Source organism: Nycticebus coucang, chromosome 5 (genome assembly GCF_027406575.1).
Source record: "Nycticebus coucang isolate mNycCou1 chromosome 5, mNycCou1.pri, whole genome shotgun sequence".
Lineage (NCBI taxonomy): Eukaryota > Metazoa > Chordata > Mammalia > Primates > Lorisidae > Nycticebus > Nycticebus coucang.
Genome location: NC_069784.1, coordinates 123,458,627 through 123,476,537, shown reverse-complemented (window position 1 = coordinate 123,476,537; position 17,911 = coordinate 123,458,627). Strand labels below are relative to the sequence as shown.

Here is a 17,911-nt window from a genome sequence, read left to right as displayed (position 1 = left end):
AATGAGTTTCACAACCATTCACTATCCTTTCCCCATGGGATACCGCTTACGGCCTTACCACATGCAGCATAGGGTAATTCTAGGAAAACCTACTAAGTTAACTCTACAATTTGAACTAACAGATGAGCAACTCCAAAGTCAAAACTTGATGCTTGCTGCTGTCATTGTTTACTGCAAAACACCAAGATGTTCTAAATATCTCTGAATTGGGAAACTGCCGGAGTTCTCTATTCTTGATTGCCATAAATTAGTTTTTGCAAGATTTTTGGCCCAGCTCTTGCTTTGATAAGGAAGGAGCCCTCAAACCCCTGTGTTTTCTATGCCAAGAAATATTTTATGTGAATAAGATTTTTTTTTCACTTCCAAAAGTATGTTTTAAGAGGAAATAAAATTGCACTATATCTTCCAAATTCCTCAATATTAGGAAGTAAAAGTCTATAATTAATCCTCTTGATGTTCTAAAAAATACAAATCAAGATAATCCCCTGCTTTTGATAACACGTTTATCCTTTAATTAATTACTACTTCCTTTACATTCAAAAATTGACTATCATGGAGCACTTATGTAAAAGGAAAAAAACACTAAAAATTATTTTTCTTAAGAACAACGATCACCAGATACAATTCAGGGTAAGAATAATCCCTTTTTCTTAACTTCTAGCTCACATTCCATCTTGATTTAATGCAAAGGAATTAATGAGCTTCCTTCCATACTTCTCTGCTTAACATTCTTTTCCTCTATCTTTGACTAAAAGTCTTTAAAATCCACTGTCTTTTTCACCATTCTAGAGTGTGACTCTTAATTTATGTAAACTGTTGTTATTATGAAATTCCAAAGCAGATATAAATAGAAGACTTAAATTTGGCAAAAGAATTGAAGTTAGATATTACTCAAATAGAAAATAAAACTCAAAATGACCACAGAACCTTTTTTATTTTCATTGCAGCAGACCGCGTCATAATTCCCATAATGAAAATAACAGATTTTTCAGAAATTGGGTCCTTTCGAACAACAGTTCAACAAATGCATGCAAATGTACATCTCTGAAATAAATCTGCCACAGAGGCTTTACCTGGGAATGAGGTCCCTGACGGGAAGCCATTTGTTATCACAATAAATTATCTCTGTAATCTATACAGACGCCCCCACCCCTTAGAAAAAATCCAGCTCCGGGAATTTTAAAGACGCTCATTCATTTGAAAAAATGATGAAAAGTTGATTGCAATACAATCCTTATGAAACTACGAACTGTGTGTAGTTTAAAGAACATCTTATATGTGCTTTTAGAACTTAATTTCCTTAATTTATATTTAAGAGTGAGACTAGTTTTACTAAGGACCTAATAGACTATTTAAATGTTAGCTTTTTAAAGCAATATTATGTTAAAAATAACCTTTGGAAACCTGCTGCCCTTCACAACTGCTTATCTATTCCTAGGGACCAGTATGCACCAGGAAAAAAAAGTGAACATAAATTTCTTTTCCTTTGAGAATTTCTTATTTTTGTCCATATCACAATGCTGATGTGAACTTACATCTTTTATGTATTTCTATGTACTGGAAGGAAGATTCTGGATTAGAGCACCACACAGGGGTTCTCAAAAGTTGACAGCCTCAGGAGCCTGCTACTGCCCAGATCTTCTTCCATGACCACCTTTTGTTTTGAGACAGAGTCTCACTACGTCGCCCTTGGTAGAGTGCCGTGGTGTCACAGCTCATAGCAACCTCGGACTCTTGGGTTTAAGTGATTCTTTTGCCTCAGCCTCCCAAGTATCTAGAACTACAGGCGCCCACCACAACCCCAGCTACATGGTCACCTTTTAACTACATTTTTGGTCTTATCAACATGTTTGCATTTGCTAAGCAGAAAATGAAACTATCGAGCTTCAAATGCAAGCATAGTAAGAGCTGGAAAAACTCCAGATTCATCCAAATTTCCTCCCCCCACCTTGATCAACCTTTCTGGCTATAGTCACATAGAACCTCTCCCACCTGCTGCCACTGCCCATCTCTTTGCCCCCATCCCCCACAGGCCTGAACAGTCAAAAGCCCGGGGAGGGGACGGAGGGAAGATGAGGCACCACAGGACAACGAGGCGCCGCCACCCAGAAGGGGCTGCAGGCTGTGGCCAACACTGTCTCCACGGAGTGAGGAAAACTAGCTGGAAAGTAAAACAGTTGCTCTTGCTCAGAACTTACCAGGGCAACGTTCTTATCAGTCCTAACACTAACCCTCAACTGGATTAAGTTTAAAAAGAAAAGTTAGAAGAAACTTTCTTCCCTTGGTTATGTTCATCAGCTTTATGATTGCACCTATATGTGAAATCACTATTTAAAGCACCTTAAATGCGAAATCCTTCACCAAACTATTTATATAAAATTACATAATATATCTCATCTTAGGAAAACAGGGTCCCATATGTAGTGAAATAAAACGTATGCTAAAATATAAAATGAAAGCTACAATGCTCAAGTTAAAAGCTCACTTAGAAATAATGTAATTACTAGTTAATGCCGGAAACCTACTTTTTTGTTATGTTATACTTAAAATAAGTTTGTTACTCAAATGCTTAGCCAATGTCATCTATTTTCATGAAGAATGGAAGGGAGAATCCCAGGTCAGGCATAAAACTGAATCTCATCATGGTGTGTCTTCCTAAAAATGAACTCGGTACTTCTTTATGTGTGATACTTCACTGCCTTATTTCTAGCTATTATGAGTTACCCAGTTTACTAAGTTGATTATTCCAGAATGTGTCCAAGCAAAAAGTTAAGCTGATGAGTATTTGCAGGGTCATCATCCATCTCCCTTTTTGAAAGAAGGTTCTAAATATGCCCTTTTCCAGTCTTCAGGCACCTCACCAGTCCTCCACGAGTTCTCAAAAATGATATCTAGCGGTTCTGTGATGACTTCGGCCAATTCATTAAGTACTCTAGGATGCCAGCCATTGGGACCTGTGGATTTGAACATATCTGGGTTACTGAAGTTCTCCTTTGCCCATTCTTCCCCTATTCCATCATGGGTTCCTGCTGCTATTTCTCCTATTGTTAAGTCAGATTTGTCCCTTTCTAGTTACCAAATGGACTTTTGAAAAACAGCTTTAAGAGTCTCTGTTCGGGGGTGCTCTCCCTGAATGGGTACAGGATGGAGGTGTTTGGCACACCTTTTGTGTGTGGGACATAACCACAAGAGGGACTCTACCAAACAATCAAATATTTTGACCTGGTTGTTTATACCCTCACATTAACCTGAAATAAATTTACTTAAAAAAAAAAAAAAAAAAAGAGTTCATTATCTCTTTTATCTCTTTCAAGTTAATACATTAAGAATGTATTTTATTCTCGTCAAGCCTATATTTTGTTTGAAATGGTCTGCTTCCTTTTCCTTTTATGTTCCATGTAAGAAATGTTCGAAGAAAGGATTCAATAAAATTATGCTCTGGAATACTTGGCATTCCTCAATCTCATTACTCCCTACTTCATGCCAGCGACCTCGGTACTGGAGGAACCATCAACACTCCGTGACACTAACAAGGCTACCAGGCCCATGTCATGCTGGAAGCAAATGCATCTCTTCAACTTGAACCTGCAAGTGCTAATTTAAAATGCATCTTCCAAAGTAGAAAAGATCCCCAAACATACTGCAGCATTATCGTTTGTGTGCATAAATGGTACCTCTCCACACAGGTGTTGACAAAGCACAGATGGACGTGAGCTAGAAAGAGGTGAATGAGGAATTCTCATAACGCAGCCACCTAGCAGAGCCCATTGCTGTGTGGTCATCAGCATGGAGGCTCTGGCTCTCTGCTTTATTTGACACTAATTATCTCTCAGCGCTGATAGGTGTTGACAGTTTTAACCCCTTCAGTGTCACAGTGCTCACTCAGAAACTGATGGCCCATCTGTCACGGCTGTGCTGTGTGCTGAGGATTCCTTGCAGATCCAGAAGGGACAAAGGAGAGGGAGAAAGGGAAAGTGAAAAGAAAGAATACCTGAGGCTTTCTAGGGATTTTTGTGCTGTTGGGATTCAACTTTTTTTTTTTTCTTTTTAACTGGAAAAGCTTTTGGAAAAAAGTTGAATCAATGTTGTTCTTTTTTTTAGTCTCTGTCTCCACTCACTTTGATCCCTCAAAGTTGTATAAGTGCCAAAAAAATAAAAATCATATTGCAGACATCATTAAGGTTCTTTAAAAAAACAATGCTGCACATTTCTCTAGGGTACAGCAATTTGTTTTAGCACATGCCATTTTCACCCCTGTGCAAATAGCCACCTGCTGGTGGCAATATGTTAGCTAATATGTCATTATTAATGAGTTTGGGTGGCACCATCAGGCAATCGCAGCTCCATGGATGGAAAGTATTACAATCCGTGCCCATCAAGTTTCTTTCTCTAGAGAATCAAGCTATTTTTAGGCCTCCCTTTTCTTTGCTATTAATAATATCATGCTACTAATTAATATATTCAAGTAGTCACCCCAATAAACCCACACCCTACCCAATGCCTCCATGAATTACCAGCTTTCATTATAAACTTTGAAAAAGTAATGTTCAATTTATCTGGACAAACTCTTAATAACTTGGGGGTTTTTGAGGTGGGTAAAGGAGAGTGAAGGGAGTTCTGTACGAAAGGGAAGTTACCTTACTATCAACAACGTAAAATTGGTTTTTAACTTTCTAATAAGTGAATTAATGAAAGGCATTAACACAAAAATTATGTTTATTATAGAGTGCAAGATAACCAGCTATTTTTATCAGGGAAAAAAATCCCCAAAGAGCTTTAGGCTACAGTGTTGGGAATCACTAAGATGGCAGGAAGGCTACTGCTAGGAAAAGAAAAAGGCCAAAAAGGGGAGTCAGTTACGTCTCGAGGACATTCTCACTCAAACAAAAGACTCTTCCTTCTGCCCCATGTAGGAGAGAGTTCTTCCTGACACAGAAACATGGCCCCACCTATCTCCAAAGGTCACTCTCCTCCAGGAACATATAAAAATAAAGCGCAGGCCTTTGGCCAGGTTATCATCTACCAAGCGTAGACACCCTCCTTATGAAACTCATCTGAAGATGGGCACTATGAAGTCATCTCACAAATCAAGCTAACAGCCTCTCATGCCTCTGGTTCCACAAAAACAAATCACATTATTAAGCAAGCCCAGCCTTGCAATTTGCTTTTTTTCATTCTTTAGGGTGGGAGGCAGACAAACAGGATTTCCACAGTTGGGTCATGGAGAGTTTCAAGATGTGAGAGCAGTCTCAGAGAGCAGTAATTAGCCAAGCACACGCTGCTTCCCAACCAGAGGCCCTGGCAGTGGTTCCCCATCCCCACCCCTCCCTCATGCCCTGGCAGCTGATCCCACTGTGAGAACCCAGAGCCTGGACCTGGTCGATCCCCCTCATCCAATGGCATAGAAATGAACAGAGTTTTAAAATTCTGACACACTTGGAGGAGTAACTGCTAAAAATAACTCTCATAAGCAAACGTGCATTTCTGAGCCACTCCTGCTCCAGACACTGCTCATATTTTATTTCCCCCCAAATTATCAGGCACATTCCTACAAAGAAAAAAAGAAGCTCTTTATTCACTCTACACTTACACAAGTGAACAGAGAGATTCTCCTCCTTGGTTATATATAGTACGAGGTTGCTTTAAAATTTGCAAAAGAAACTACTTCAGATCTGGTCCTTTCTCAACATTCATAAAAACCAACCTCTAAAAGAATAAGCACCAAATTATAGTTTGATTCTTAATAGTCCTGGAGTTTTTCTACTTTTAAAGAAAGGGTTAAATTCAAAACAGTACTAAACTTGACATCTGTGTGTTGCTATTACGCATATTTCTAGGGTGATATTGTGAAAAGGTCGACATCTCAGGTGGGCTATCACTCCCCTATGTGACTCTGAGGACACTCTCAATCAGGGAGATCTTACATTAGGGGCCACCCAAACCAATTCTTGGGCTGAACTATGACTTTCCCAGTTGTATATGTTCTACGATTTTATGTGGTTGGGGGCGCCTGTCATTTCACCAAGGTTTGGCCGTCCTACACCAAATTTCCTATCAATGATAGGATTCTCCTTTCAAAAACAGGGTGGAAGGGACAGAAAAGTTATTCAATAAATAAAGAAGCTATTATCTTGTGCTTAATGATTAAGATTCATGAGGTTATATTTTTTTCCCTCGGTTGATTACTCTGATTTTTAACTGACTTCAAGTCTGTTACTTTTCTTAGCTTGTGATTTTCCCCTAATTAAAGGCAATCAGAGTGATATGCAGCCTGAGACCTTTAGAAGTTATTTCTCTATTGTGATATTAATCCAAAGGATGTGGCTCAATTGCAGATGTAGAATCAATTGACACAAATCATCTGTATTTGGTTGCTGGGATAAAAAAATAAAACACAACGGGCAACTATACATAGTAAACTAATAGTCTGTGCGATTTCCATACAACTGTAGGACAACTGTGTAACAGAAACAATTAAGGATAATGCTACTAATATTGCCTTCTGTCTTCCCAGATGATGCAAGGGGCAAAAAGATGAACTTCTGGGTGTTTGGTGACACAATACAAGATTTTTTTTTTTTGCCTCATGACACACTCAAGCTAAATTTTTCACCATTAAGCCATGTTACCCTGGCTATTAGTATGGGACTAAGAAAGGTGGGAATTTGCCTGGAAAGGGGGGAATTAAATACAATCTCATGGTAATTATAAACTTCCCTGGGAGCAAAAATCCCACCATTTTATGCTTTTTTTTTTTGGTATCTCCTATGGGAATATTATATTGATAATATTTTATCAATATCACCCACCACTGGTGCTGGTCAATGGAATCATTCCTATTATAATTATTACAAAATTTTCTCACTAAACTAACTTCCATTGGAAAATTTTAGTCTAGAAAGTCAGACGGAGATCTATTTTCCTTTGCCTTATCATTACAGAAAAAAAAAAAATAAATGAAAAGATCAATATGTGCTCAGTAAGTCCATCTGTGTCTTACTGGTCATCTTTCCTCTGAGGGTCTCCTCCCAGGTTTCTGCACTGGGGAAGGCTCAGGCTGGCTCCTAGACCCCACTGAGCTAGAGGGTGCAATGTTTTGCCATACACATAATTGGCACATACCCATGTCCCAACACAGCCTGTGTCTACAGGGGAATCTTCTAGGATAGATTTCCCAGATTGTATAGACTAGAAAAATGTCTGCCAAACACACAGAGGGTGCCAAAAAAAAAGCTTACAGATTTTAAGAAGGGAAAAAACTGTATTAAGTTTGTAATACTCAAGTCATGTTTTACCTCTGCAATTATAAAAGGTGCTCAATGTGACTTGCATTTGTCTTTTGTTATAGGTTTACACGGAGCATTGCAATTGTAATAGAGTTCTTTCCTTGGTATATATTTTTTTGGCACCCTCTGTATTTTCTGTTTTTGACTTTAGAAACAAACACCCAAATGGTGTCCAATTATAAACTGTTCGGTTATACTATCCTATCTGTCTTTACCATGGTATGTCCTTGGTAAGTGCCAATGTGCCTTTCCAGATTCTGGAACATACTAAGTGGATTATCATAAAGAGCACACTCCAGCCCCACATGGGTTCTAATCTTCTCTCAAGACTTCTCTGCAGCTTTTCAAGGGAATGGAAAGCGGATAGCAGCGGCTGGCTTGGAAATTTTCCTACCCACTAATTCTTCAAAAAAGTCTCAGGAACAAATTCCAAAGTTAAAAAACAAAAGCCTCTTTGTTTATGCCATCCTCAGGGCTTTAACCGATTTTATAATTTTCCCAACTGAATAGCTATGTAAATTCCCCAACTTTCTTAAAAGCACTCTGTTGTAGTCATCACTGACTGTCCGGCTTGTGCCAGCTTCCCACACAGCGTGGTCTGCACGTGGGAACCAGTGCCAGGAGGTGCCGGGTCACAGGCCAGGACCTCCCTGCTGCCTGGAGTCAGACCCACGCCTTGTCTCAATTCCAGAACTGAACTGTGCAGAGGAGTTTGTATTGTACTTTCAATGATTTTATGATTATCAACTGGTCATAACAAGAAGTAGTGCCAGATTGCCACTCTTTCAAGATGTCTAATAATACAGTTAGGGAGATTAAATGGTCAGCGACTTCAAGAATAAAGAGGGAGCTTGGGCATATTTACAGACTGAGTAGGATTCCACAGAGAGAGACTAAATGCAAAAAATGAAGGGATAATTACGGACCATAACTATTTCTTGAGTTAAAAGGAGACACTCGGGATTACTCTTAGAGGGCAGAGGGGTATTTCTCAGCAAAAGTGGAGGGAAGGAAGGCCAGGGGGGTCAACAGGCCAGCACGTTTGGAGGTGAAGGTGAGAGGCAAGGACTGTGAGCAATGAATTACCGTTTCTCAGTCAGGACACACACACAGGCCATGAGAAGGCAAGGCCAAAGTTTTACGGAGAAGGGGGTAAAATCTAAAATAGCCACCAAGAAAAACTAACAGGAAATTTGTGCGACAGCTGCAAGTGGCAGAGAAAGACCGCAATGGGGACCTTTACAGTTTCTCTCTGTAGTCACTCTAAGCGCTACTATGCACCACCCAAGATATCATCAAGAGCCAGGCATAGGAATGCCTGTTCTGGGCAACACAAACCCAGAAACAGAGAAGACCATAAGTCTAGAGTGTACTGAACACCGGTGTTCGTCCTCCAGTGCGGTTCTGCTACACACAGTTGGTGAGTCTGGGGGTGAAACACGTCCGTGACAGCTGCCTCTCACCCTCCTCCTGGTCCTGGCTGCTCACCTAGGTTCTCTCTCTCTCCCTCTGTCTCTTTCTCATCCACCTACTTACTCACCATAAAATCATCTATTATTATAAACTAATGGTCTTTGAAATCACCATTAACATCAATCTGCTATTACTCTGATCATCACTAATATAACTGCCATTAACAGTACGCTTACAGTACATATTACGGTTATCACTACCCGGCTGTCCGGCAACAGTAGCAAACAACTGCTTAGTATTTACTGTGAACCGCCTCGGTGCCTGGTGCTGCACTGGGGGTACGGACTTTTACCAAATTGTCTTTACTTCCTAGCACAAGCCAATGTGATGGTGATGCTGGTCCCATGTGAGCACGTCAACATATGGAGCACCTGCCAGGGTCAAACAGCTTCTCCGTGGCAGAGTGGTTCTGCCCAATAGCAAAGCCCACTTTTTCAAAACTGCCTCTGCACTTTGCAGTAATTTTTGGTTGGGAACCTGTAGTCGTTAAACAATGGCCCCTATCCCAATTTCCCATTTTCTTATGTGTGGCAACTTCCTGGGTAACCTTTGAAACATCCTGTATTACTAAAGAATGGAGAGTTTTAATGTGTGATAGAAGCATATTTGAGCTCTGTGGGGTTTTCATTTTATAGGGGAAAATATCGAAATGATTATCATTGATATATTTAAAGATACACAATGAAACAGTCACTATTTTCAACCTGGAAAACCTATTTGAATTTGCTGACAGCTTAGAAACCTCCAGTTGGGAAATAATACAATATTCTACACCAGCAATTCTCCAACATTTTGGTTCTGGAAGTCATTTGCATTCTCAAAAAATATTGAGGGAGAGCTTTGTTTATATGAGATACTTATACTATTTGAAATTATAATGGATATTTAAAATGTGCGTGTGTGTATATATATATTTGATTCATTTTTAAAAAACACCAGTCAATGCATTCTATGTTAACATACATGAAATTTTAAGAAAAATAAGTATATGTTTATTAATTATAAATTAAGAAAAGTCTCATTGTTTTACATTTTTATATATCTCTTTACCTGGCACGACAGCCTACTTAATGCTCTCCTCTATATTCAATCCGTGGCAATATGGTTTTTAGCTGAAGCATATAAAGAAAATCTGGCCTCACACATATGTGTCAATGAAAAACGGATGAGTATCTGAATAGCCTTTTCAAATAAAATTGTAAATACACTCTTTGATACATGCCAAAACTAGACAACAGGTGGTTTCTTAAAAATTCAGTTCCCATGTGAAATCTGTAACTATATTAATGAACTTTTTGTTCTGTCTACTATGTTAAAATCACCGATCCACCTTCTTATTTTTCTTTTCCATTTTATTTTTTCTGAGACAAGTTTCACTCCCTCACCCTGAGTAGAGTGCCAGGGCAGCTCATCCTCACTCACAACAACCTCAAACTCTTGGGCTCAAGAGCTCCTCTTGCCTCAGCCTCCCAAGTAGCTGGGACTACAGGCATATGCTACCATATCTCCCTAGTTTTTCTATTTTTAGTAGAGACAGGGACTCTCTCTTGTGAAGGTTGGTCTCAAACTCCTGGGCTCAGGTAATCCACCTGCCTTGGCCTCCCAGAGTGCTGGGATTACAGGTGTGGAGCCACCAGACCTCTTCTACTTTCTTGTATTTTTATTTTTTGGATACAGTCTCACTATGTCGCCCCTGGTAGAGTGTCGTGGTATTATTACTCACAGCAACCTCAGACTCTTGGGCTCAAGAGATTCTCTTGCCTCAGCCTTGCCAGTAGCAGGGATTACAGGTGCCTGCCACAACGGTGTCTCACTCTGGCTCAGGCTGGTCTCAAACCTGTGAGCTTAGACCAGCCGCCTCACCCTCCCCGAGTGCTAGGATTACAGGTGTGAGCCACTGTGCGTGGCCTCCTCTTCTACGTTCAATGATTTTTTTTTCCCATACACGATTTTATACACCAAGTAGAGGTCACAGGGAAAATATTCAGTCCCTGAGTTATACGGATCTTCTAAATGTTGATATATATTATTATCCAATATCCAAAAGTCACATTTGTTATATCTCCACCCAAAGCAGCCTGACCAAAAAGATCTTCAGGTACTAAGAAATGGTCATTCCTGCTGTGGCTGACATAACTTTTCTAAAATTCTAATGTTCATGTGAACATTCAAATTTTATCATTAACAAATACTATTGATTGTTTTTCTTGAAATGTTAGGATCACCTTTATTATTTTAAAGAAATCTGCCAAATAGCCAAGTCTAAATAACCATGGTCTTCACTCAGTTGTTCTTCCAAGTGAAAATGAAGTTATACAAAAAGCAGCTAGTTCAGCCAGCATGTCAAACGGGAGCATGAGCCGCTTACAAGGAGACGCGCTTCACACACGCATTCGCAATAGAAGTGCTTTATGAGTCAACATTTCTTCACACAGAATATTCCAAAAAAATACACGAAGCTTGAGATTTAACAAACTTATTGATTTCTACTGCTTCATCCAGCTTTTTAAGGGAAAATCGCTTTTTGTTTGTTTTGGCAGGGGAAGAATACAGTGAGTACTAATACAGATCTGCACTAATGTGCTGCCGTTGGTATCCAGGAGTGCTACGCCTTCCCAGTGAAAAAGGCAAATAATGTCAGGGGATCATCACAGAGCAATTATCACCTTGCAGGCCCCCTGAAAGGGTCTGATGGACTCCCAGGAGTCTCCAGACCACATTTTGAAAACCACGGCTCTATATCACTTCCAGATCCAAGAGTAAAGACAGATGTCACAAAATCAGCACCAATGAGGGTGAGACCAAGTCATCAGTTTGAATATAATTCTGCCCTTGCAAATGATCACTCCTTCCTAACGATCACTCCACATTTGCCCTTCTGCCTCCCATCTGGCTCAGCCCCAAGGCACTAGAAAGTCCGGAAGGTGAGATGACCTTTCTCTGTTGTCTAGTGAGAAAGATTACAAAGATAGCTAGCTGGTCTGCCTAGGGAAAAATGCTTCTCTGAGGGACTGTGCTTGCCAGCCTGAGCAGTAACAAGAGGTTTTGAAACCATTCTGGCAGTTCTGAGCGCAGCCGCCTGCCACATCAAAATCACTCGTGGTCTCTGGGCATCCAGATCAGTTCCCCAAACACTGAAGCACAGTCTCCACTGGGCCTGGACTTCACCTGCCAAAAATCAGAATGGGCTGGGAAGCAAGACAACTGCCATCCTCCTGGCCAGCAAGTCCATCCAAGGCATATTTGCATGTCCTGTGGCAGCTAGAAGTAAGGGCTCTCCAGGGGATCTGTGCTGTTTTCCAGGCCTCCAGCTTGTCTCCAATTTTGGCAGGAGAAAAGAGGGACACTTTCAGATGTCTCAGGAGAACAACACACTGTGCTGTGGATTTCACGTTAGACCACTGGCTAACTGCTGTAAAGAAACCACATGCGTAAAGTCATCTGAATAACCCTCAGGATGCTGGTGCTGTCCAATGAACTCTGAGGAAGTGTGAATGGATTACCTGAAGCAACAAACATGTAAACAGGACTGAGCTCAATCACACACTGGACACCTACCCATGGCCACCTCCTATTAGGAAATGATAATTTTTAGGAGAAGGTTTGGGAGCAAAGCTCAGACCAAAGGACATCTTAACTGAAGTGCAAGGTAGCCTGATGTCATAGTGACATAGTGGGTCCAGGTGGCTGTGTGTGTATGTGTGTGTGAGAGAGAGTTTGGAGGGGGTGGAAATGGGGGGTAGAGAACACATGGGGCCTACAGACCAAAGCACCCCAGCTGGCCTCTAGGCATTTCTCCAGGGTCATCCCATCCATTCCTGCAAGGACAGATATGAGGTCCCCTGGAAGGAGCAGGTCTAGGCAAGAAATTTGCTCAGCATCTGGTCTGAATTCAAAGCCCAGCTCTCCCACATCCTGGCTGAATGGCCCTGGGCACATTATTTAACCTAACCACTTTCTGCTTTAGTCTCCATTGGTCAAATGGGAACACCAGTAGTCCCTACATCTCATGGTGCTGTTGGGAAGATTAAATGAGCTAATGTCTGTAAGATTGTTTAGAACAGTGTCTGGCACAGTGGAAGCCTATATCACCGTCTGGATGTTTTTCCCTCACCCATCCCATACAAAGATGTGGAATTGTGTGTCTTAGTTCAATCACAGAGTGATGTAAATCCACCCCCAAGGAGGCACAGATACTTGGGCACATCTTCAGAACAAAACATAATGGATGTGCGGCAGCATTATTAGGTTAGTCATCCGCAAATGTTGTTAGAATAAATCATGAATAATGGGTATGCTTTAAGCATTATTTAGCCATTAACTTAAAAAATTTTCATTTAGCTTTGTGAAGCATGCCCTATAGACTGTAACTACCAGAGTGGCAGTTTTCAGTTTGTTCATGCATAAAGACCTCTCTAATTGTTTTAAAAGGAGACTCTCCCTCCACCACCATCACCGCCACCACCACCCCCCACCAGGCATGCTGTGCACGTGGGTGCGTGCACACACACACAGACATATAGACACAGTCACACAGACACACATACACAGACGTGCACACAGACACACACACAGACATACAGTCACACAGACACACACACAGACGTACACACAGACACACACACAGACATATATAGACACGGTCACACAGACACACAGATGCACATACACAGATGTACACACAGACATACACACAGACATATAGACAGTCACACAGACACACAGATACACATACACAGATGTACACATAGACATACACACATACAGTCACACAGACACACACACAGAGATACACACACAGACGTACACACAGACACACACAGACGTACAGACATACACACAGACATACAATCACACAGACACACACACAGAGATACACACACAGACACACACACAGACGTACAGACACACACACAGAGACACACACACAGACACACAGAGACACAGACACACAGAGACACAGACAAAGACACACAGACACACAGACACACAGACGGGCACACACACAGGCACAGACACACAGACACACAGAGACACACACCCGCAGAATAACCCTGCTGTTACGCTCTTCTTCCTTTTCTGCCCTTTAAGAAAAAGTTCATTCTTGCTTTAAAAATGAGCAAGAATTTAAAAAACCTTCAGCTGTATTTGCACAAAGCCCGTTATTTACATAGTGGTTCACTGACAACAGTTGGGACCCAAATAGTTTCCAGAACTCTCTCATTAATCCCTCAAGGGCCCGTGTTTCTGGGATTGAGAGCCACTTTCCCAGGGGAACGGAATCTTCAGAAGTTAAAATTAGATTCTCAAAAAAATTCAATAACATTAAAATAAAAATTACTTAACCGAGTAAAAGGCAAACCCCGGAACCGCGACTTTAAATAAAAATACCGCACGCTCGCCCCATGCGTTCGGTTTGGGCCAGGCTCCCACAGCTAGGAGGGCTTTAACAGAATAGCTGGGTTTCCTCTCTGCGGGATCTTCCACGGTTGGCCTTAAAATATTTCATTGTTTATTCCTTCTGGAATCTGACCCCTTTGCAGCAAAGAGTCGTTAAACAGCAAAGAACACAGACCAGCCCATGCAGTTTCTGCCGGAGCCATGATTCCAGAGATAAGATAGAAAGGACCCACATTTCCTGGAACTAAGACAGAGTCACCGAAGCATCCCCGAGCAGAAACACAGACGCTCACTGGGTTGGATATGTTTTGGAAAATTTAAACCAAGATAATGAGGATTTCAGAACCTCCCTCAGCTGACGGGAGCTTCCTCTGCGTGCAGGGAACCCAATCTCACATGTTGACTTTTGTCCTTCAGTTACAAAAGCATTTTGAAAAAAGTCATATAAATATAGATCCTTAAATCATATTTAAGGACAAATTCTCCAGCACTTCTCTTCTGTACCTTTTATTCCCTTTGAGACCAAACATGAAATAACCTTTCACGTGATTGCATTTTACTATCACTTTAAAGGAACTGTTTTTATTTTAGGATGTCATGTGCAAAATCATGCTATTTAACACTGTGCTATATTCACAGATCATGCAAGTTAAATAAAGACACCTTGCTGATTTCTTAATATAGATTCAGCTAAGATTAGTTATGCATCTGCCACCTTAACATTCAGATTGGGGGTAAAGGAAAAAAAAGCCTTAGTTAAAAATCACACTTGCACGGTGAGGGCCTAGAATTTCATGGTTCATTTAAGAGCATCACAATCAAGAATTTAATTATGTTAAGAAAGAATGGTATCTCCTTAACATCCAAAATTAGATCCCCCTTCACTTCTCTCTCCCACTGTACAAAGTGAATCATTTTCCTTCACCTCTGTGGTCTTGTTTTTTGACCTATGAAATAAAGAGGTTAGCTGGAAGGTTTTAATATACCGTTTGGATCTATTATGCTGTGACTTCATGATTTCTAGGAAATAGACTGACAAGGAGGCAGAGAGGGACCAGAGCCAAAGCACTGTGGAAATCTGGCCAATTCACTTGCTAAGCAAAACAGTATTTCCCATGGCACTAAACAACTGTCCCACAGGGCACTGTCAGTGGACTGGTGGCTTACAGCTGCGGGGCAACACGATGCTGTAGAATGACAGTTCTGCCAAAACTTCATTTAAACATTTGCCTAAAAACATACTGTTCAACAAATCACTGGCTCTCAGAAATCACATCTTCCTCCCAACTAAGACCTGTGTATTACAGCATCAGGGACGGACTGAGAATTAATAATGGAACATTAAAATGGGAGTGGAGGCTTATTTTTAGATCAGCAAATCTAACAATAACTTCCAGGCTGAGTAGCAAAGTGTTTATGCGTTGCAAGTTACTATAAACGTACAGTCCTCTATGCTGTGGAATTATTTAGATAACATTCAGACTGGCTCAACTCAATGAGAGCCTGACTGGTTATGAGTCATGTTCTCCCATCAAACAGAGCCTGAGAAAGTGGCTCACACGTAGGTGTTTTGTTTGGGAATGCAATCCCAGAGAGTACAAGCAAGAAAAGAGTGAAACAAAGGAGGGAAAAGTCAACACAGGATGCATAATGGCCCCTGGGTGATGTATTGATCCATTATGCAAGACCTTCCCGGGAGCCTTAGGAAATGCATCTCAGAACTGTGAGAAGAAGAGAGCAAAGAGGGAAACACTCATCCATTACCTTTCATCACCCATGTCTTCGGGTTTGCCTCGTGGATGTTAATTGTTTGCACTTCCTATTTACTCCCACAGGAGTGACGACAAAGTCAGAGGAGCTTCCGGGCAGGAAACAGGAAGCTCAGGTGCAAACCAAGGAGCCGTGGAGGTGGCACCTCCGTGATGCTACTCGAAGCCTGTGCAGAACCATTTGTTCAGCAGTGTCTGGAATAAGTATGAAGGCTGAGACAGTATGAATTGGTACACACAAAGAATCAGGCCATGTGTATCAGTCAGGATGGGCCAGTTATACTGTAGTAACAAATGATCCCACACTTTCAATGGTTTACAACAACTAAGGTTGTTTTGTTTTGTTTCCTCACTCATGTTGCAAATCCAAAGTGGGTCAGCTATGACTCCATGCCGTTTTCTTTACTCTAGGGACAAGGTTTACGAAACAGTGTCTATCAGGAACGTTGCTGGCCACTGTAACTAAGGGGAAATATTTAGTTCTGAACCACGCACAGTTTTATAAAGCTTCTTCCTGACGAGATCTACATAACTTCTACTCACCCTTCATTACCCAAAGCCTACTGTAGTTCAAAGAGTTGGGACACAAAATACTCCCATAGGGAGAGGCAATGCAAGAAAGGTGACTTGGGGAGCAGAAATGCAAGTCATCACACTATGTCTTCATTTTCAAGGGGAGAAAGCCAAGGGTAAGAGGAACAATTTACTCTAGAAAACCTTGTACAAATTTCTCCAAAGCACTATCTTTCCTTTGAACACATGGTCACCCAATATTCAGAAATAGTAAGTCCCAATCAAAGAAAGCAGACATATCCAGTAGCTATCAGTAGATATTTTTCCAATGAAAAGCAAAGTAAGGCACAGAGGTGACCAGAAATCATCTAATTCATATATTATAAATTCCCTCATTATAAACATGCTGGGATGGGGTCAGTTCTCAGAAATGACAAGTGAACTTGAGGAATCACAAAGCAAGCTCATAACAGAGCTGGGATTAGGACTTCCACTTCCCATTACAGAATAAAGTTCGTAAGAAACTTTACCGTCATCATACTCTATTCTTTGCTTTATTGACGTGCAGAGAATAAACAATTAAACATGCAAATAACACAGCTAATTTCAAATTCTGCCAGGTCCTGTAAACATAGAGTAATGTGAAAGTAAGAGGTGGGGTTCCAATTTGTAAAAGAGGGTCTCTCTGAGCAGACAACATGTGTAAAACTTATTAAACCACTTACATAAAATCACAACAGGTTTTTTTAATAACAGTTAGCAATCTTATTCTGTAAGGCTGTCCTCAAGTGCTGGGCAGAGGATTAATTCCAGTTCATAGCCTGTCAGGAACTAGACCACACAGGAGGAGATGAGAAGTGGGCAGGCCAGTGAGCTAAGCTTTATCTGTATTTACAGCCACTCCCCATTATTTGGGTCACCACCTGAGGTCCGCCTCCTGTCAGATAAGTGCTCATAGGAGCGGACACCCTACTGTACACTGTGATTTGAGGGATCTAGGTTGCTTTTGCTCTTTATGAGAATCTAATGCCTGATGATCTGAAGGGGAGATGCTTGAATCATCCCACAACCATTCTCCTCCAGCCCATGGTCTCTGGAAAAACCATCTTCAAGGAAACCAGACCCTGGTACCAAAAACACTGGGGACTGCTGTTCTAATGGATACTGTGCCTCTATCAGGACCTCTGAAATGATTCTATCTTCTGTACTTTCTCTGTACTTCTCAATCTCCACTAAAGCTCTCTCTCTTTTAATTGCCCATATTTTTTTCTGGTTATACTCAGTGAATGAAATTGTATGAGCGCTGTTCTTAATTTTAAAAACAAGCAAGTAAACTATTTTATATGTTTCCTACCTAAACTCATTTGCTTTTAAAGTATTTTCTGTATATCAAGAAGCCTTGGAATGAAAATGTATCTTCTGCAGTCACTCCCTTTTCACCTACCCATCCTACCCTATCTAATTCTTGCT

General features: G+C 41.0%; 1 protein-coding gene across 1 annotated transcript in view; it reads right to left on the bottom strand.

Moving 5' to 3' along the window:
• Positions 1-935: 935 nt before the first annotated feature.
• SAMD5 (sterile alpha motif domain containing 5) overlaps positions 936-17,911 on the bottom strand; it is a 49,420-nt gene continuing 32,444 nt past the window's right edge. The window contains exon 2 of the mRNA XM_053591920.1: positions 936-2,954. Coding sequence (XP_053447895.1) covers positions 2,892-2,954 — 63 coding nt within the window. The 3' untranslated portion in view covers positions 936-2,891. The remainder of the gene's footprint in view (positions 2,955-17,911) is intronic.